The sequence below is a fragment of the Pyrgilauda ruficollis genome, unplaced genomic scaffold (assembly GCF_017590135.1).
Source record: "Pyrgilauda ruficollis isolate IOZ18807 unplaced genomic scaffold, ASM1759013v1 scaffold2, whole genome shotgun sequence".
Lineage (NCBI taxonomy): Eukaryota > Metazoa > Chordata > Aves > Passeriformes > Passeridae > Pyrgilauda > Pyrgilauda ruficollis.
The window spans coordinates 1,119,219-1,139,967 of NW_024519206.1; the positions used below are offsets into that span (position 1 = coordinate 1,119,219).

Consider the following 20,749-nt stretch of genomic DNA (forward strand, 5'->3'; position numbering starts at 1 on the left):
GATAACATCACCCCTGAGCCTCCTTTTCTGCAGGCTGTTTCACAGCTGAAAATAGCATTTTGTTTTTTCGCGGCCTCCCCTCAGCGCGGCGGCTCCGCGGCCGGAGCGGCGGCCATGGCGCCTCCTGAGCGCGGCGGCAAGGTGAGCGGGCGCGGCGAGCCCGGGCCCTGCGGCGCTCCCCGGCTCCCCCGAGAGCCCGGGATCGCTGTGCGGCAGGCTGCGAGCGCTGGCGCGGGCGGGGATCGGCGGTGCTCCCCGGGGGGACGCTGTGTGTTCGCTCCGTGCGTCCGCTGCTCTTTCCGATTCAGTCGGTAAAATAATTACCCCTGCTCCAAGTTTTTCTTGGAAGTCTTAATCTGTTAACTAGGATCGTTAATTCTAACCCGTTACATCTATATTTAATTTTAAAAGGAGTTTTGTAGAACGTGGAACTGCATGATTGATTCCCAGAATTAAAATAAAAAAGACTGGTGGCAGTGGTTCTGAGCCAGTCCCTTGAAACTGGCGAGATGTAGGCCTCCAGTTTCTGGTGGCCAATTAGCCAAAACTCGTGAAAAATTTTGAACTGCTCGTGTTGTTGTGGCTAGTTAGGCAACCGTTTGTGTTGATAAATTATACTGTGACTTCTCTCCTACAGGGCTTTACTAAATAGTGATGCTTCCCAGACCATGGGCTTCTCCCGGCCATGCAAGGGAACAGAGCTGGTTTTACTAATTTCTGAATTATGTCTGTAGTAAATGTCCTTTTTGTTGTGTTTTTTAATTTTTTTTTTTTTAATCTTGTGGGCCTTTAACGACTTACCAGTTTTTAACCAGCTTCAGCCAGCATCTCTTGTTACAGCAGCATGGATCTTTAGAATAGGAGGTAAAATCTGTCATTATTAAGGGGTGCTGTTAGGACTGGTAGCTTCTGTGGATCAGGTAGAAGGGCCTTTCACAGTACAGCTTTAAAATCCTTGGGATGGAAGAAGCTGAAGCCAAGAATCTAAGGCAAGGCAGGGTTTTATCTGGCCAAAGTGTGCTTTCTTCCCTTGGACAACTAGTTGACAAGTGGCTGAGGTCCCTAGTTGTTCAACACCACCAGGAATAGACAAGAAAATCAGATGGACTAAAGAGAGTAAGAAAAAAACAAAATAAACTTCATGTCTGCAGAAATGAGTTGGGTGTTGAGGAGTATTCCACAGCTGCTCTGTATCTGTTTATTACAACACAAGTTTCGTCATCTAATGGGAGGGGCTCCTGGGCTGGGCACAGCTCCCTCTGACAGCTTTGTTTGCCTGCAGTAATTTTCTGTTTAATTATGTTGTTGTGGTTGTTCAAGGGTGTGAACCTGCAGAGGGAGGTCTGTGTGTTTATCTTGGCTTCAGCTGCAAAATGCACCGAAAGCTTGAAAATTCATCAGTAATGTTAGTGAACAAAAGCTGCTGCTCCAAGCTGTGCGTCTGCAGTTGTGTCTTATATGCAATAGCATTCTTATTAATGAGTTTCCAAATCCGAAGCCTTCTTTCTCATTCAGTGAAAAAATCAGGGTTCATCACTGTGTTGTAAAGTCTCTTTCTTGCCTAGATAGTTTGATAGAAGGATTTCTTTGATGTTTTTGTAGGTGATGGAGCCTATTCATATATTAATTTTATAATATTTCAGGGTTTGATATGGGTAGTTTAGAATAAACTCTGTCTTTGCACGTTAGCCCAAAAATTTTGTCGGTAGGTTGTTACTTTTAACAGTTGCATACTGGCATATTTGGAGGTCTGATGCTGTCCAGTATTAAAATGATTTACCTATTTTGAGCTGCAGATTTGATCTTGGGACTTAGATGTGGGGGTAGAAAATCCACAAGAGGATCTTTTCCTCTGGAAAAGCTGGGCAGCTGTTGAAAAGGCATTGCCAGTGTTTCCTGGTTTTCTCCAGTTTCCTTGAAACCTTCATGTAGAAGGCAGGAAGGAATAGAGACCCACAAGATATATAAACAATTTAGAGCTTGTCCTTTGTTTTCTGACATTAAGTAATCATTGCACCCTTTCCTCATGGCTGTTTAAGTGCAGCCTTGAACCTAACATCTGCAGTAATCATTCGGTGTGACTTCTTACAGAATTTTTGCTAAAAACATGAAATTCAGGATGCAAACTCTGTGTCTTGGAATGCCCATGGGAGAAGCAGTTTTTTGCACCTTTTGAGATGAACGGATAGAGAGCAAGCTCTGGAGAAAAAAAAATTGAAGAAAGAAAAAAAGTTTGAGTTGTGTTTTTTAAATAAGAGCCAATTGTAGAGGTGATGGAGTTGGCGTAATGCAAACATAACTGATATTCCTCATTCCTGAATTGCAATGTAAATGCTGTTGCTGAAATTGCATGAAACAAATGTGATGTTGACTCTGTTCTGTTTTTTAGATCCAGTAACACCTTTTTCCTGCTTATAGAAGTTGCTAAAGTTTCTGTTAGTTTGAGGACACTGCTGGTAAGTGCACTGAAGCCATCTAATTAAGACAACACCTCTTTTGTTACTGTCTTCATCAGGGATCTGAAGCTATAATTACAATCATAAAGCCAGAAGTGCTTGCAAGATGGGATAGGTCTCCCCCGATGGAAGGGATGGTGGGTAACATGCCTGTTTGCTGTAATCTACTACTACGAATGAATTTTCAGAAACTGTAGGTTTCTGAAAATGGTCAGTCATGTGTTTATTCCAGCTGGTTCATACATAGCTCTATCTTGGAGTATGCCCTGTCTGCATGGACGTTGTATCCAGGTAAAAGCAAGCTCTTTATGGAAGAGCAAAAGCATCAAGCTTGAGGAGAACAAAATTTGATGCAATATTAGATTTACCCCTGAAGTTCATTTGTTAGAGTTCCATTTTCTTGCAAGTTGATTGTTTTGACCTTACTGAAGCTAGGGTTAAGCATCACGTTAAAATCGTCATAATGGAAATACTTCTCTGGTCCCTCTACCCAGGGGCTATCCTGTTAATGACCTGCCGTCTGAAAAGTTTACTGCCATAGGAAGAGAAGCTTGCCAACGCTCAGCTATCCTTAGCAACAATATAATGCTGTCTTTTTGACAAACAAGGTAGTTTTTTAGCATAAATGTGGTTGTCATTATTTCTTTCCAGAGTGCTTCTTTAGAATCTAGACAGTGATCAGCACTTAAATGAAAGTGTCCACATTACAGTCCAGTTCTTCTGGGTTAGAGGGCATAAAATAATTGCCTAATGCTTTCTTAGGAAACGAATTGAACTTCATATATTTGTCTATAAATCAATAGACTGCTGGCTAGCTGTATGGCTTGATAATGCTTTTAGTGTGTTTCCATTATGCATGGGAATTCCTTACCTGATAACTGGAGCTGCCTGGTCATTGGATGTTTGCAAAAGGAGAGTGAGGGATCAGATGCAGTTGCCTTTTTGTTTGCAGCCATGTCTATAACCTTTCTGTGATACAGATACTCAGTTACTTGTATGTGCATTAAGCAGAACTTCTGGTACTTAAGGGATTGGTTTATGAGTTCAGACATTTGATAGATATGCACAGTGCAGTATAATAATTTGGAAGAAATTTCAGAAGGAGTTTGTAACTGAATGGTGCTCAGTAAGAATTTGCAAAGTATCTGTTCATTTTTAGGTGCTATAATTCTTAGTATCAAGTACACTCTGGGGTAAATGTTCAGAGTCTGTTATGTATTAGGCTTCTTTGATATATCGTGGTCATGCAGAGAAGGGATAACTGATAACTTGAATTGGGTCTTTTTTTTTTTAAGTTTTTGTTTGTTTTGTAAAGGCCCATCATTGAGACTGTTTCTCAGCATCTCTGCAGGCAAGAGGCTATAGTAGGTATGCAGACAGTGGTTATATTGAAAAGGAAGCTGTATTAACACTTCTGGAATGGAAAATGTGAAAGCTGAAAAGTCATCTGCTTTCTGTAGTTGTTTGTGTACTTGGACACTTGATTCTGAAAGGCAGGAGTAGTGTGGCAGGTTGAAAAATTCATAGTAAGTTACTCAACAGAGCCTCCACCACTCTCACAGCTCTTGTCAACAGTTTGGCCTATATAAAATGAGTATAACTGCCTACATATGCATTCCCTGCCAGTCTAATGATGCAGATTTTAAGCAACTCCCTTTTACTCATGCAGCAGCATGGTAGGACTGAGCACATGCTCTGATATTGTATCTGTGCTAAAGACAGGGAGTTGCCAGTTGAGGACAGGTGAACTTAAATCATGGCTGTGTAGTGCTCTGATATTGTATCTGCGCTAAAGACAGAGTTGCCAGTTGAGGACAGGTGAACTTAAATCATGGCTGTGTAGACTCACACATTCAAATGTGCTTCTTTCTCATCTTGAACACATCAACTTCAACAGTCTGTCAGCTGAGAAGTCTGTGAAATAACCTGACATTTCATTAAAGCATGAATTTAGTGGTTTTTAAGACAGTGTTACCACTGTCTTAAGCGTGTCAGACGAAGAAGGTGCCATGGAGTTAGTGCCTACTAGCTGTCATCTAAGTTTATTAAAATCAAAAATCAACTGTAGATAGTCCTGTGTCCATAGTTTTCGTTTATATTTTTCTTTTTAATTGCAGGAAACAACCTCTGTGGGCAAATATGGGCTGCAGGGATGTTCATGCAGCGACCGTACTGGCCTTCCTCAGTGGAACAGCCTCAGTAGCTGGGCTCCTTGCAGCAGTTCTGCTTCCAAACTGGAGGCAGATGAGATTGTACACATACAACAAGAATGAGAGGAATGTGACCGTTTACACTGGACTCTGGATTAAGTGTGCGCGCTTTGATGGGAGCAGAGACTGTGTGATCTATGACCCACAGTGGTACACAGCTGTCGATCAGCTGGATTTGCGTGTTCTTCAGTTTGCCCTTCCTCTGAGTATGTTTACTGCTGTGTCAGCTCTGTTCCTCTGCATGATTGGCATGTGTAACACAGCCTTTGTATCGAGCGTGCCAAATGTCAAACTGGCCAAGTGCCTGGTAAACAGTGCAGGCTGCCATCTCGTGGCCGGCCTCTTGTTCCTGCTTGCCTGTGCCATTTGTCTCACTCCGTCCATCTGGGTCATTTTTTATAACAATTATCTGAACAGAAAATACGAGCCCATCTTCAGCTTTGACATCTCTGTATTTATTGCCATTGCCAGTGCTGGCGGTCTGTTTTTCACTTCCATCCTGCTGTTCCTGTGGTACTGTGCATGCAAAAGCCTCCCTTCTCCTTTCTGGCAGCCCCTGTATTCCCACGCCCCCAGCATGCACAGCTATGCCTCTCAGCCCTACTCCGCACGTTCTCGCCTCTCTGCTGTAGAAATTGACATTCCTGTTGTGACACATTCATCTTAAGGAGACAAAGCCTTGGAAGCCAAGCTCTTGTGCTCGTTCAAGCCATGAAAATTGCAGGCTTGATTCTCTGTGCTGCCATGCACTTTGTAAGGTCAAGTTTCCCAAGGCGCAAAGCCGTGGAGGCCGGAGTTCAGCAAGTCAGTTGCTGTTCTGGTCTGTTTGTTTTTCTTGACCACCTTTCCTTTTTCTCCTTATTTTTTTGACTCTGAGCTCACTACAGTCGCAGTTGCTGCTAATGCTGGAACAGTACACTAACAATTGTATGCATCCATCATTTTGCTTGCTGATGTCAAAGGAAGTGTGAACGTCTTTGAAGTTTGATAAGCTATTCCTAGATTCTGATCTCATTGTAAGACCCTTGCACCCGTGTATTGTCCAGATGCAGGCAATAGAAGTGGGTGTAGGGGATTCACTGAGTTTATTGTTCATCCAGACCCACGCATTGTAATATGTCATGTCTGAAAAGGGTATTCGGCAGACCAGTTCTGTTCTGTGCACTGTTCTTTATTTTTCACTGTACACACAAACAGATACCTGCTTTGGAACTTCTGTAACAGAATTAGTGCCAAATTACCCTTTATTTTCAAAGTAGCTGTCAGAAGGAACAAAACTGCTTTAACTAAGAATGTTGTTCTATGCTGTAATAGCATTTTGTGAATTACTGGAGGCTAGAAATCTTTTGTGAATTTTATTTCTAGTCTGTTTTTTACTAAGTTAGCAAATTCATTAGATCTATTTTGTGATTAAAACTAAAAACACTAGTATTTAAAAATTGTGATTAGAACCTTGAATGTTTTATTTGGAGGCCTTCTTAAAAATGGATTTTCAAGTATGATATAAAGTGTTCAGTTCTGGAGAGAAGTGTCACTCACTGCAAAAAGGGTTAGGAAAATCATAAAGAATTCTAAAGACTATGAAAGATTCTTTTGAAACACTGTATACAAGTTATAACAACATCTCTCTGAAAAGGGAATTATAACCCTGGGGAGAGATTTTTTAATCTAGATGTTTCTTAAAAATGTATATACAAGGAACAACGAGATTGTGGTTTTTTTCAGAGTTGATCTTTATGGATGATGGACTTTTCAAGTTGTAGCTTATTTCATTTCTGATTAAGACTTAACCTTTTCAGCCTGGTTCTTTAACACCTTTCAAAATCCAGTTATTTCCCCTGCTGCAACCTCATAAATGCAGAAAGTTTCCTATTCCTATTTTCCGTAAGATGAAATTTTGAATAACTTTTGAGCTTCACCATGTAGCTCTACAAGGATGAGGAGGGATTGTAAATTCCCAGCCTGGGATGTCTTTAAATCACTTTTTGCCTTCTAAAATACAGAGCAGCAGATGAGCCCTAAGGATCCAAGCTCTTCAATATGGGCTTTGACATTACTTGAAAATTTCATGACAGTAAGTTGAAGAGTGCTGTAATTAAAGCAAGCATTTGATTCTCTCAGGTTTTGGTAAATTGAGATCTTATGTTTAAGATGTCATCCCAGTAAGGAAAGCTGCTTTGATTGGTGGCATTCTGGAGCTTAGTGGATATTTGCACTTCATTAATCCCAGAATAAATTTGTTTTTCTAAAAAAAAAATGAAATAAATTTATTTAATTCCAGTTCTGAAAATTCATCCAAGGTCTTGAAAACCATTTAGTTTCCTCCTCTAGGTGTTAGAAATAGAAACAAGTACTGTAATGGGCAAATCTTGATCTGTTAAAATTTGTGAAATAACAGTATGCAAAGAAAGATTGTGTTTTAGCTGGCAGATCTCAGACTTCAGTGGACTGAGGGAGGAAGCTATCTCTATCATAATTCCCAGCATAGTCAGTAAAGTGGCAGGCCTTTAACATGGTGCTTGATTTAACAGCAGTCTTAAGGAACTAACACTGTAGACAATACAGAATATGTAAGGAGATATGCCTCTAAAGGCCTAAATATGATACCCTTATATTTACAGGGTATGAGAGTATGAAGTATCTTTTTAAATCAGATCATGACTTGCATGGGATTAGAACACGTTTAATGACATGCAAGCCAGATTTTTTTCTTCAAAGCTGAACTTGGCTTTACTGTTAGTCTCGTTGTCAAACACTGTTGCTCGTTTAGCTGCCCATATCCTTTAATGCCTTGTAAAGTCAAAGTAAAAGGGCCACTGGTTTGTGATTTAATGTCATCTTGCTTCTGCATCACTTCAGTGTCTTTTCTTCTTTGTGCCTTGCTTCAGTTATGAGTTGGCCAGTAAACGTTACAGTCAGCATCTGATACACTCTTTGAGCCTAAATTTGCAAAGCATTTTGATCATTTGTAAGAGTTGATGAATGTGTCTCTTGGTGACTTAAAAAGGAGCTAAATTTTCAGCATCTCCAGAACAAGAATGACAGCCTGGCAAACTGTTGCTTTCTGCAAGAATATACGTTTGGCCAGTGTTGTTTTCTGTGCACTTTAATAGCAGATGTCTCTGACAGCTCTTTTGTATTCTGACTTGGATTTTTATGCACAGAACTTTTAATTAGTATTTGCTGCTGCCTAAGCTGATAACTTATTGGTTTGAAAATTATGTCTTTCCAAAAGCCAGAGATGAATGAGTTACGAAAAGGGGGGCTCCAGAAGATAATGGATTCCAGCATAGGTTTCAGTTAGCAAAAGGACTGTTGCATCATGTTCTATCTCCGAAGCATAGCTGGTTTTCTTTCATCAGTGCTGTTAACATGTTTCTGCTGGATCCTAAGTGAAATTAGCTGGAAGTGCTGTGCTGTATTTCCTTTGTTACAGAAAAATATGGCTAACCTGTGACACTTGGAGCTGAGTGCCACTCCAACGTTTTTATTTTTTGCTAAGGTTGCCATCGTGCCCAGCACCAGGGCTGGGGAGTAACAGGCCTCCCTGGAGTGGGAGAGAGCACATGTGTCCTGCAGGTATATCTGCCAAGGAACAGCCTTTGGGGAGCAGTTAGCACCCCTGCCTCTGACCAGCTGCACCTTCCTGGGCTCTCCTGAGTGCAGGACAAGCACTTGGGGTCTTGAACAGAAAGATTTTAATTTGTAGCTTGTGCAGTAAAGGTTGGGTGCTCTGGGATTACAGGAACCTGTCTTTTTTCAAGTAGTTCCTGTCCAATTTCTTTCAATTGTGTTAAGTGTTGGTTCTTTTTATGTGAAACAGAAGATATGTATTTTTAATAAAAGAGTCTCATACAGATACAGGTTTTTTTGATTAATTTTATTGAAAACGGTAGCTACTAGAATATGAAAGACTTTACCTTTCGATATTGATCACCAGACTATTTCAGATGCCTTAAAATGTGTATACACAGGTTTAAAATATGTATACTGCATTTTAGATGTGTAATGTTATAGGACTTCTGCTTTGAGCAAAACAAAATAATATTTAAAAGCATCACAAAACCCCAAACCAGCCCTTCTGAAAAGTGGGGATAAGCCAAACTCCTGTTCTCCCATCTGCTGTGCAGGGTGTGCTGTCAGCTGGAGAATATGCTGCCTCCTGACCTGTGAAAGTCATTTGGGCATCCCAGGAACTTGTGGCCCTCCGGAAGGATGATAGTGGTTCTTGATGCTTCACTTCTGTTGTGTGCTGCTCCTGGCTACTACAGCTCAGCAGGGTTATGGTGACTCAGTACTGAGCTGTGGAATCCTCTGAATCCTTCCACCTCAGGGAAATCCCCAGGGCATTGCCTTGGATAGGCATACCATAGAGTTTTCCCCACCTAGGTGGACAGAAAGGACTTCCCCGTGGAGTCTTGCACAATATCATGATCCACCCCTATTCCTTTCCCCATATGTCCCAAATTCTTGTGGTTTCTCCTTTGCCTGTTTCCTAATTGGTTGTGGTAACCCTGGTGGCCAGCCCCCTTCAGCCCACTGGCCACTGACCCCATACTTACCCTTGTGCACAGCACACGGTCTCGTCTTTTGACCCTGGTTTCCCTTTGGCGTGGGGATGCAATAAACGTCACTGGAGCTGGCCATACAAAAGGCCCTTTGACCTCTCTTCGCTGAGCTAGCTGTGGTGAGTGTGGTGTGTGGACTTGACTGCCTTGCCTGAATGCTTCCCCAGGTGGCTTTTCCACAGGAGAGGCGTACTGGGGAATAGCTATAGGTAGCAGCAACCACCTTCGAAACCCACATTGCTACACTGAGCCTTTCCCCATTGTTAAGGGGCAAAATACAAAAACCCATTGAGTGCTAAAAATGCTGATAACCATAGAAAACCTGAATTATTTTGCAGAATAGAGTGACACTTGCTAGTAATTCCTCAGGATTTCTAGTCTTCCCCGCTGGCATTCTAGGAGATGGGGGTTTTATCTGTTTTGGGAAATAGTTTGTATGAGAACTGTTCTTGTGCAGTAGGCACAGTAAAAAGCAGTTGTCAGTACCACAAGTCATTTGAGGGTGTGGAAAAATGATTTTATAATCTCTGCTTCAGTGGGTTCATTTCCTCCTTTGCTGTCACTTTCAGACAGGCCTTCTCTTTGAGGTGGTATAAACCTAGGGGCTGGTTGGATGTTGACATAAATACTGGGACACGGAGAACTCAGTTTCTTCCAAAATGTGGGAGTGACTAATTTTTTTTCATATTAAAATTCCTAAAAAACTACTCCACCTATATGTGCTCATTGGAAACAAACGTCTTGGCAGTTTTTTCCTTTGTTTTATTTCACAGGACTTGAGTTCACATGTGTGGTTCATTAGGTGTGTAATGTTACTTATCCCTTCATGTACCTACTAAGCAGTAGTGCACCTCAGAAGCAACATAAGCTTTCCTGTAAGATTTTTGTTCCACTGCGGCACCATTATTCATCAAGAGGGACATACAGAGGCCTCATTGGAGGATAAGAAGTTTTTACTGTTTTGAAAACTTTTTGTCTATGTACCAAAGAGTCAATTTGGTTACTCAGGTATTAGGCTGGGCAGTATGGGGCCCTTGTCTTCTGGGTGTGGCAGCTGCAAGGAGATGTAAAGGCTGAGAAAGGGCAGTAGAAATTGTGCTGAGCTGTAGTGTATGAGTTACTCATTGTTTTGAGGAGAGGGACCAGACAACTGGACTTCCAAGAGCTGTTGTTGTCCTAATTTCTGTTCTAACAAAGAGGAAAAATATGTAATGAAAGCTCTAAGTATTTTAATAAACTTTACTCAACATCCAAGGCTCCTAGAGGAATATAAGCAAACTTGGAAAACATAGCATGCAAGAACTGCCCAGGTAGGATGTGTCCTTGGGGACCACAGGCATTGACTCAAGTGTTCAGTATCACTTCTTAGCTATATGCCACGCCTGCTGTGTAGCCATCACTGCCAAGGCTGACATTTCAGCACCAAAGCTTGGTGCTCTCCAGTCTCTCTGTGGCCTTATCACCCCATATTACAGCACTTCCATCAGTCAGAGGGTCTGTAACATTGACACTGCTCTAGTTTTTTTGCCAAAGCCACAATATATTTATAAGCAAATGTATAAGATCATTTACAAATTCACGTTGGAATTTAAATAAAGACTAGCAGTTATGTCAAAAATAAGTTGTTTCCTAAAACAGGTCCTGGATCTATTTTATGTTACTGCAGACCCTTTGTGACCTACTATTCAAGGGGCTTCAACATGTGATTTTTATGATGGGCTTAAGCAGATGTAAATATAGTCTGCTACTGGGAGATTAAATCATGCCTTATTGCTTCTTTTGCTATTTATCTTTTCTGCTTATTTAGTTTTCAGCCCCCCAGGTGGCTAATCTGGTCTGCCTCCTGGTCACAAGCTCTACTGCCAAACAAAGGAGGCAGTGGGAGTATGTGAGTGGAAGAAGGGCAAGATGGCAGTCTTAGGTTGATTCTTCATGAATCCTTACTTTGATACCTTTGTTTTCTCACTAAGTGAGCAATTTGCATAAGAAAGATTCTGTTAATCTGAAGAAAATTTAAGGTGGTTTGTGTTTATCAGTTGTGGAGGTTGTTGAAAAGTGCTGCATTTGGAGAAAAAACACAGAGCATTTATTAGCAAGGCAGAAAAGAATCATGTTTCAAAACATTTCAAAGTTTGTTCCTTTGTTCCTTTCCTTTCATCCTAATTCACTAAGAAAAACAGTATGGCAAGAAAAAAAGGTAATGAAGCACAAAATGGAGTTGACTTCTATTGAATTTGAAGATCACACTGCTTCAGACTATGTATGTATGCAGAAACTGATGATGATATTAGTAAGAAAGGAGCTAATTTTTTTAGTAGATTAATAGTGCCAGATAGCAAGGTATTTACATTGGTTTATAGGTTAGATGTGAATAGTTTAGTGTTATCTCTAGAGACTCAGCACCACGGATTACTCCCATTTCACTGTTTTGACTCTTTAATCAAGTCAGCAACTTGCTCAGGTTCTTTCTACTGTTTTGCTATGGTGTTCTGTAGACAGGTTGAATTTCCCAGCAAAACTGTTGTCTCAGGAAGCAGCTGGAAGGAATTGCATTCTCACAAAATGGGCTTAGTGGAAGGCATGTTTTCTACAGTACAGCTTCAGGTAAGTGAGATTGCACAAATTTAGCTACCTTCAGTTGCTGCCTCTTCTGTTTGATTCAATTATACATGTCCCAGGGACTACAAGTCCAGTTATCATAAAAACATACCTTTCTGCTCTTTGTTAGGCTTGTGGTGGGGGCACCTTCAGATCTAACTTGTTACTTGTAATTCTGACCAAATGCTGTTGACCTCCACAGCTGCCGAAGTGAGGACATTTCCCTTGCAAATACTTGGGATAGTCAGCTGGGAAAGAGCTGGCTCTGCAAGCTTGATGGCACACTGGGACACTGGCAGCCACACACAAGGTTTCTGGTGCTGTGGCTAAGCTGAGATGCTGGTGGGGTTTTCAGCAGTTCCTGTGTCAGCTCTTATGGAGCTCATCAGTCATTAAGCTGCAGCAGTCCCAGTTAGTTTGCATATACACTTTGAAATGCTGCGTGGCTGTACCTTCATTAGCTGAGGAGTTATGAGAACCCTGAGAACCGCTAATCTTGGCGGGTGATGCCTGCATGCCTCGCTTGAGAAGTCTTCTGGGAGCTGTAATTCTCTCAGGCTCTCAACACTAATCTACCTAGAGAAATAGATTACAGAAGATCTTGAACACTTGGCATAACAGAATTTGCTCAGAGTGAATTTCACTACTCATGGTAAGATTCAAACACATCACAAACACTTTTTGGTTTGAAACTCACTAACTCAAAAAGGTCTTATTAGACATATAACATGAAAACAACATGATTTGATAAAATATGCCTCTGAGCTTTTTGTGTGTGCATACAAAAGTACTAAAACCCTGCAACTTTTGACCCTCCAGTCAGCCCAAGAAAGTAGATTACCATTTCTAGAGAAGAAAGGTTGCCTTTGATGGTTTCTGTTCCTAGCAAATTGTCCTTTTCCTCTAAGAGCCTTTCTGTACACCATAACTGTCTTTGTTTCATGGACGGTTTCATTCCCTAAAGAATTTCAGAGTCCTTCTCCTGCTTTCCTAGCATGGGCAAGTCAGTTCTGTGGGTACAGAAGTCCACAGCAGCCCTCCAGGAACCATTTTTTACAAGACAATATCTCAAGTGACATTATTTTTGTAGGGCCCCAAAGATGGCATAAGGGCTGCAGAAGCTCCTGTATCGTCTGTCAAAGATAACATAAACCTAGATTTGCTTGAATATTATTGTAATTTAGCAAACTAAAATTGGTCATGGTTCCTGGGTTGGTTCTGGAAAATATTTTTCTTACAGCTATTTTTACAATGTTTTGCATTTCATCTTGATATTAGCCTTTACTGAAATACTTCAACACATTTTCTTGAGTTTATTTCTGGCTCTGGTGTCACATCTTTCTAACAGAATTAAACACAAGTTCCTAATGGTAGGGAGCTATCAATTTGTTTTCTTGAGCTCTTAAAGTTTCCTCTATGGCTTTAAATTATTATTACAATTCCTGAAAGTATTGTCTATGTCCAACTACTGTGTCTGTTGTGTGTCTTATCACTTGTCGAAAGTGCACAACTCTGGCTGGACATAAGAAGGGAGAATGTAGGATAAGGCAGGATTTCCTTTTCCGTGGGCACAGACATGAAGGAAAATATCAGAAATTTGGACATAGAGTTTAAACTGGAAATCCCCACTCAGTATATGACCCCTCTATAAACAAGTCTGTCACCCACTGCCTAGAAAGAAATTATCTATAAATCAAAATAAGAATTTGATCACAGTTGTGTTGAAAATATCTCAGAGGTAAAGGCAGACATTTGTAAACTCCCAGATTCCCAACATTACAGTTCAATAGCACAGGTAAGGAGATTTGGATAGGATGCTGTGTTCATGGGAACATTCGTAAAGCTGCAGCTTTCTTAAACAGTAGTTACCTGCTTTGGTTAATACAGGTGAGTGTATATTGTGAAACTAAGCAGGGTAATCAACAGTATCTTCTCTGTACCTTAATTTCTTCAAAGGAGCAACATATAAGTACTTGCTACAGCCAAAATTCCAGATGAGGTAATTTGGGGATGTGTGCTGGAATGATACATTCCCATTTTTAAATAAGGCTGGCAATTTTATATTGCATATGACAGAAGGGATTCCTTTTCTGTGATGGTGTAGAACTGGTATTACATAAAATTCCTGGGCAATAATTAGATACAGATACTATTTCTTAATTGGTCTGAATTAAAGTGATGGAGGGAGGAAGATAGCCCAAAGCCACAACAGGATGTTTTGGTATTAGGAATCGTGAATTACTTAAGTTGATCCAAGAAGCAAATTATATTAACACTTTGTATTGCAAAAAACCGGAACAGAGAGATATATGAGATCTCAGTACTAGTTTTTGCATAGCTATATGGCATTCTGAACCAAATCCAAGTCTGCAGCAGGGGAAAGAAAAGCTGAAGTGCTGACAAGGACGGAAATGCCAGTATTAAGGAAAAGATCTGATGTCCAACTGAAACAGTCTGTTAACACATATGATATAGATTGTGAATGCCAAGAGAAAATCTGGTCCTCTCACAGTTTATAAAATGGACTAAATAAGAGCAGCTGTGTGGGTAAATAATTATCCCATACTTTGGCATTAAAATGTTTATAGGAACCTGCCTTTTGTTGATGGAGTGACAAAACTATCTTTTGTTCTCTTAAAAAGGAAATAAGCTTAGAAGTTTCTCTCTTTAATTAGGTGAAAAGGCATCTCACAGGACTTGGGGGACTTCACCTCAAACTTAAAGGTAGCTAAGTGGACAGAAGCCAAAAAGTTCCTCCTGAGCAATTTCTAGAAAAAGAAGAGAACAAAGAAACTAATCGCTTTTGTGAGGTGTTTTACTAGGGGCAGGAGGGTTTCTTGCATTTATATCGGTTTTTCTCTGTAAAGAGTTTGTTATTTTGCCTTTTAATAAAATCTTTTTGTTTCCAACACTACCACAGAAGCCATCCTCCTAATTTTATGCCTTCTAAGGTAGCTGAGCTATCCTGGGTGTGAAATATATCTCTCAAGAGCTTATGAGACCTGGCTCGAGGAGACTCATATGTCAAATGTTGGCTGATTTTTACCAGTTTTTTGACAATGGAAGTCTTTCAGATACAAGATAAGTCCTGGGAAATAACAGCCAAAGGATATTATCTGTCAGTTTGTTAAAGCAGTAGCTTAAATCAAGTGGGGTTAGTAATTTCTGGAATGCAACAGAACCCTTCTTTTGTTGGGCTGTTGTTTTGTGACTCTCCCATTTACCTTACCCCTAGTGACTGTTGCACTACAATGTCTCTCTTGCCCAGCTATGACTGAGGCAAGACATAATAAAGAAAAGCCAATGATAAATACAAAACATGCAATTAAGTATCATTACATTAATTCTGGGAAAAAATGCAGAATCTTGGAAACAGATTTCTCAAGAGAGCAAGAGCAATTTAAAACAGCATGATCTGCATGGCATTATATCCATGTTCCCAGGAAAAACCTGTGCTCAGTTAAATCTCAAGACGGACCCCACAGGAAATCACAGGCTGCCTATCTTGTTTCATAGCTGGATGCTGTTCTGCAAGGTTGTAATTACAGAGGTGCTGTGGCAAGAGCTTTGATATCTGTTTAGTGTGAGACATATGGATGAAAGTCAAGCTGCCCTTCAGTTGTAATTGTGGTGAAGCTGGGTCTTAGGGGTGCCCCAAACTCCTTAATTCCCTGGGTGCTCCAGGAATTCCTCAGCTAGTCCCTGCACAGAAGAGACACACAGCTGAGCAAAGGCAAGGTGATAGACTTGGCTTCTCCTCAGCTCCACAATAAAAGGATCTCACTAACTATTACAAAAGATTTTCAGGTGACGAATTCAGACAGTCCTGGGGGTTCCTCCCAAGCAGCTCCTGCTGGTTCCAAGACAAATTTCTACAACTGAATTTGTCCCATAACCTCCTGGGTGAAGAATCTGGTCCTTTCAGACCCTCCTGGTGGTTTCTGCTGCAGAACTGATGGGATTGCATGCAGGTAGGATGCATGCAAATTTTAGAAACTGTTCTTGTAAATAGAGACATGGTCACACAGGGCAGTCTTTTTGCACATAGTTAGTATAGCAAGAGGTTTTAGTTTAAAGTATTCTATGACAATGGATAATGCACATGCTGAAGTAGTCACACAGGATCAGGAGCCAGCTGGCATGAGAGAGAATTGAGCAGAGAAGCAGTTAAGGGATCTCCCCTGCCCCAGCGACTCCTGTCACTGCCCAGACTGCAACCAACCCACCTGTTTGGGGATCTGAGCAATAGCCTATGCCAAGGGCCCAGACACTATTTTTTGCTTGAAAACTGTCCATTTTTAATGCAACACTGCTCAGCCAGAAACCAAATCAGCCCTGCCATTGAAGAAATGCTGATTTTACCAATTAGTCTTTGTCTAAATATGTCCAATGCTTTCCAAAATAGTTAGCCCTGCTAGGAGGGATCAGTTTGGTACATGATATATTAGAAAATTCATTACTCTATCTTTTTTGAAATATTAGTGAGGACTAAATGTTAACAGCTGTTTATGCACTGTCAGATTTGACTGGCAGTGCATTTTAGTTTGAAATACAAGTTTGAAGCATTGGCTTTTCATTTTGGTGATAGTAGCATTACAATAAATCTAACAAGAGACTATAATTCAATTTGACTGAAATTCAGTACTATTAACCATTCTACAGAACAGTGCACATAAAGCTATTCTCAACTATTCCTTTAAAAAACGACTTTATGTCAGAAAAACATGTAGGTCAGAAATCAAGAATTTTCACTATATGCCTTTTATCATGAGACTAGTATTTTTATCTCTCAGTATAACCACAAGATAATTGAGTAATTATGCAGATACTCTTCTTTTTCAGAAGTATGTTTATTCCCTAAACATTGTGTGTGGTCACCTGAGTACTGTGCAGTGAAAATAAAGGAACATCAGCTGCTGCCAGCACCCTTAGCAGAGACATTGAACTGCTCCTGTGTATTCCTCTACGCTACCTCTTTGCAAGCAAAAACTCACTGTGGGTGCAAGTCTTACTTCCATGACAGCAAAACCCCGCATCAGCTGAGGAGACTGACTGTCTTTAACTGTCCCAGCAGTGTTCAGCTGATCATGTCTGAATTTAATAATACTATTTAACTGCCAGTCTCTGGTTTAATCCCAGGGTTTGTCTGAAAGCTGAAATTGGGCTGTTGAATTTATAGCAAACCCACAAAAACCTTGAATAAACCTTGCTCTGATCTCTGCAAATGTCTGCTGTCTGTGTATTTGCAGGACCAGAGCTGGGTTATGATACTTCCTACTTCTACTTATTAGCACCTCCAAGAGATCTGTTTCACCAAATATTATTTATGGAAGATTGGTTATTATATTACAGAAGGTGGACATTGACCTGGAAGACCTATTTTTCTGCATCTGACCTTGAGAAATAGTCTGAACTCATAGTTGCACATTTTGCTCTGTAAGATAGTATTATTAATATTTTTCAGAAGATAGTTGTAGAAACCATTTTATTAAAATCTGAATAGACTCTTAAGGAAGACATGAAGGTGCATGCCCTCACTCAGCAGATCTGCTCCCTGTAGGTATATAATCACTCAGTACTTTAACAAAGTACTAGATCTCACACGAATCTTCTCACATGACTTCAACAATGCCCTGAAGCCTTTATATGAAGCCAACAGACATTTAAGCTGGTCCTGCAACTGAGAAAACAAACAAACAAACAAACAAAAGCCCATGGGGTACAATTCCTCCTCTGCTGTGCCAGCACAAGAATTTGGTCCCCTGCTCAGTGAGCCCATAGAGTATCCCTATCTCACTGAAAAAGTAACTTCCAGTTGCATCAGTTCTCTATAGGACTACAGATATGTTTCTGTTGCATGTACCACAGCGCTTTTCAGATGCAAGAACAAGTATTCAGGGAGAGAGAAGTACAGATGCTTTTTGTGGGAACACTGATCTAATTACAAACCAAATTGCAACCTGAAGATACATTTGTGGTCCAGCCAGTCACAAACCAAAAAAAGCTTTTTGAACAATGTATTGCTGCAGTAAAAGTCTTCTACCAGGGCCTATGTTCATAAGTCCAACAGAGAAAAAAACCCAGTGACATTCTAATCACTTTTGTGACACATAAGCTGAGTTATTTACACATACTGCGATCAGGCAAGCTGGGTAAACTCTGCCACAGTGATGAAGTAATACTGCCATTAAGGGAATCAGCTGAACACACCCAGGTTTTGTAACCCATATATCACCTTTGAGATTGTTAGCAGTGGTGATAACAGAAAATAAACAAGCTAAAAAAAGAAGACAAGATTCTGTCAGCCCAATCTGTTCCTTGTTCAGATACCCAGTGAATGGCTCATTCAGCTGTTCTATCACAACAGTGGAGCAGAGATGAGGCAAAGGGGTCAGAGGTGATGCTGAAAATGCATGAGTAGAAACACTGTTCAAAACCCAGGCAAAATCTACAGAGCTGAAAAAAAAACTTTATAATTTGAAATATGTATGGAATTACAAAATAATCAAAATCTTGTTTAAGTTCTGAGATTTCTTTTTTTTTTGGGGTACTTTTTTTTTTCAATCTTAATATATACTGACTTATTCCAAGTCAGTTTCTTGGTAGATCACTTTTTCTTGTCATCTACACTCCATTTCCTGGCAATTTATGTCTGCTGAGGGAGTGGCTACCTAACCAAGAAAAAATGTGTTTCATTACTGTAGGAATAGTTACTGTGAGAGAATTATTACATTACCATTGTTCATAAATTATATTAATGGGGTTTTTTCCCCCAAAGGCATAATAAAACTAAATCTGAGAAGATGGATGTATCCATACTTCTGAAGAGCTCTCAGCAAATTCTGTTTTCCCCCCCTCTCCCACTTGGCTGCAGCTAAATACTTCCTCCAATATAACTGTATTAGAAGCAACTCAAAGAAAAATCCCAGATTCTGGAAAGCTTGGAATTTGAGCTGTTTTATGAGAAGCCACTCTTCACTGAATACATAAAAACATCCAAAAATTAAATACAAAAAAAAAAAAAAAAAAAAAAAAAAAAAAAAAAAAAAAAAAAAAAAAAAAAAAAGCAAAAAAGCAAAAGGATTTCCCCTTGCAATCAGGTGGAATATAACATAAGCTTTGAAGAAAAAAAAAAGAAAATTAATAAAAACAGCTCTATGAAGTCATTTCAAGGGCACTTTTAACTCAGTATCTCACCTAAAATGGCAGTCAACAACAAATGTCTAAGGAAGATTGTGAGAACAAAGCAATCATGTAATGCGTCTTCCTCAGCAATTGCACACAAATTCAAGCGGTGTGGTTCAGGGACTTTCTGAACCAGGGGTATCTGGATATCTAATAACTGTTAAAAGATATATTTATGGAAAAATCCAAACTTTTGGTCTAATATAAACTTTTAATGTCCTTAATATCCAGAGTTTTGCACTTTAAGACACTTTATTTTCTTCTAAGAACTTTTTTTTTCCAGTCTTGTACATGATAATTGTGTTCAGTGCCCTCTAGGTCTTCTATTAGAAAAAAGCCCTTCTGTGTTCATTTTTTCTGTGCCTTTCATGACTTTATACAACTCTGGCATATGCATCCCTAGCTATAGTCTATTGAATTATTACTTGTAAACAGTCCTTTATCTTTGGCAGTCTTTGTCTGTCACCTGTTTCTCCCTGCTATCCCAAGAGCCCGTTCCAAGTGACTTCAAGAAACAAGAAAAAAAGTTTTTCAGAGCATAAAGATTTATAGACTTGAACACATGGTATAATCTGCTCTTCACATGTCCCTGCTCATTACAGAGGAGTGGTACTAGATGACCTTTAAAGGCTTCTTCCAACCCAAACCATTCAAGGACTCTGCCAGCTGAAGCACACTGAAGTCATAATAATATTGTCCTATATTTAACCTCAGGTTAAAAAAAAAAAAAAAAATCTTTGTCTCCGTGTGGCTTGTATCCCACACTTTAGTTTTATTTTTCTAATATCCCTGAAGACCAAGAAGCAGGGACTCTAGTGCTGCTGGCAAAAATCTGAAGGTAACATAGACAAAATTAAATGTAAACAACTTTTTAATGCACAGGTTGAAACTTAATTTAAGGTAAGGGCACCTTACTCAGGTGTGATCTCTTCAGTTATACACATTGGCCTAAGCCACCAGAGATACTAGCAGTTATCCTAATTCCCTCTGAATTTTTCCTGGAGCTACTCATCTCTTACCATGGTAGGACTTTAGAGAGATTAATCTCTGCAGTAAGGTGAATCAGGTGTCTAAAAACAGGATGGCAAGGTTGAACACTGTGAAAAACATTCCTTTTATTTATTGTTAAGGCTGAAGTGTATTTACAAAAGCCTCTCAAACAGCCCAGATCTGCTGTCCCTATGTCCACAAAGCAATTGCAGTACTTTCTATAGCAACAATGGCCTTATTGCACAAGAGTAATAAAAATGGTCCAAATAGAAGAGAAGGAGTGTTTGAGAAGGGTGGTCACAAGCAGCTGGAGCCACTACTGACTGAACAATGCCGTACTTGGAAGGAGTGTTTGTTTGCTTCCTGCTTGAAGCAGAATCTTTGAGCACTGACAAAACCTACATCAGTACTTCAGCTATTGATTGCCAAATATCAAACTTCCCATTCCTGAACAAGTCACAGAGAAGCTAATGAAGTTCAGCAGTAGGATTGTTCAACTAAACCAAGGTTGGCTGTCACAGCATGGCAAGTGGCCATTAGGGACTTGATTTCATGTGTAACCACAGCTATCTAAGGCCACCGAGATGTCCAATATCGTGTCCTTACCCTGTCATCTTAGAGGGTTTGGGGTCTTTCTTTTGTTCCTGTGTAGTATCTTGCAGACCCATCTGGGTGTTCTGTACATCCCTGGCACTTGAAAGAGTGCTAAATGCTTCCCAAAGGCCCTGAGAAGGGGTCACCA

General features: G+C 40.2%; 1 protein-coding gene across 2 annotated transcripts; it reads left to right on the forward strand.

The window, feature by feature from the left end:
• The first annotated feature begins 68 nt into the window (after positions 1–68).
• On the forward strand, positions 69–8,525 carry CLDN12 (claudin 12). 2 transcript variants are annotated; one of them, XM_041466460.1, is made up of 3 exons: positions 69–141; positions 2,390–2,456; positions 4,574–8,525. In XM_041466460.1, the coding sequence occupies exon 3, from the start codon at positions 4,596–4,598 to the stop codon at positions 5,331–5,333; it is 738 nt and encodes a 245-aa protein (XP_041322394.1). In that variant the 5' UTR covers positions 69–141; positions 2,390–2,456; positions 4,574–4,595; the 3' UTR covers positions 5,334–8,525. The 2 variants fall into 2 exon arrangements, with proteins under 2 accessions (XP_041322394.1, XP_041322395.1); XM_041466461.1 differs by lacking the exon at positions 69–141 and adding an exon at positions 188–311.
• The last annotated feature ends 12,224 nt before the right edge of the window (positions 8,526–20,749 follow it).

Coding starts and splice junctions, on each gene's coding strand:
- CLDN12 (XM_041466460.1), top strand. CDS start 4,596: ATGGGCTGCAGGGATGTTCATGCAGCGACCGTACTGGCCTTCCTCAGT.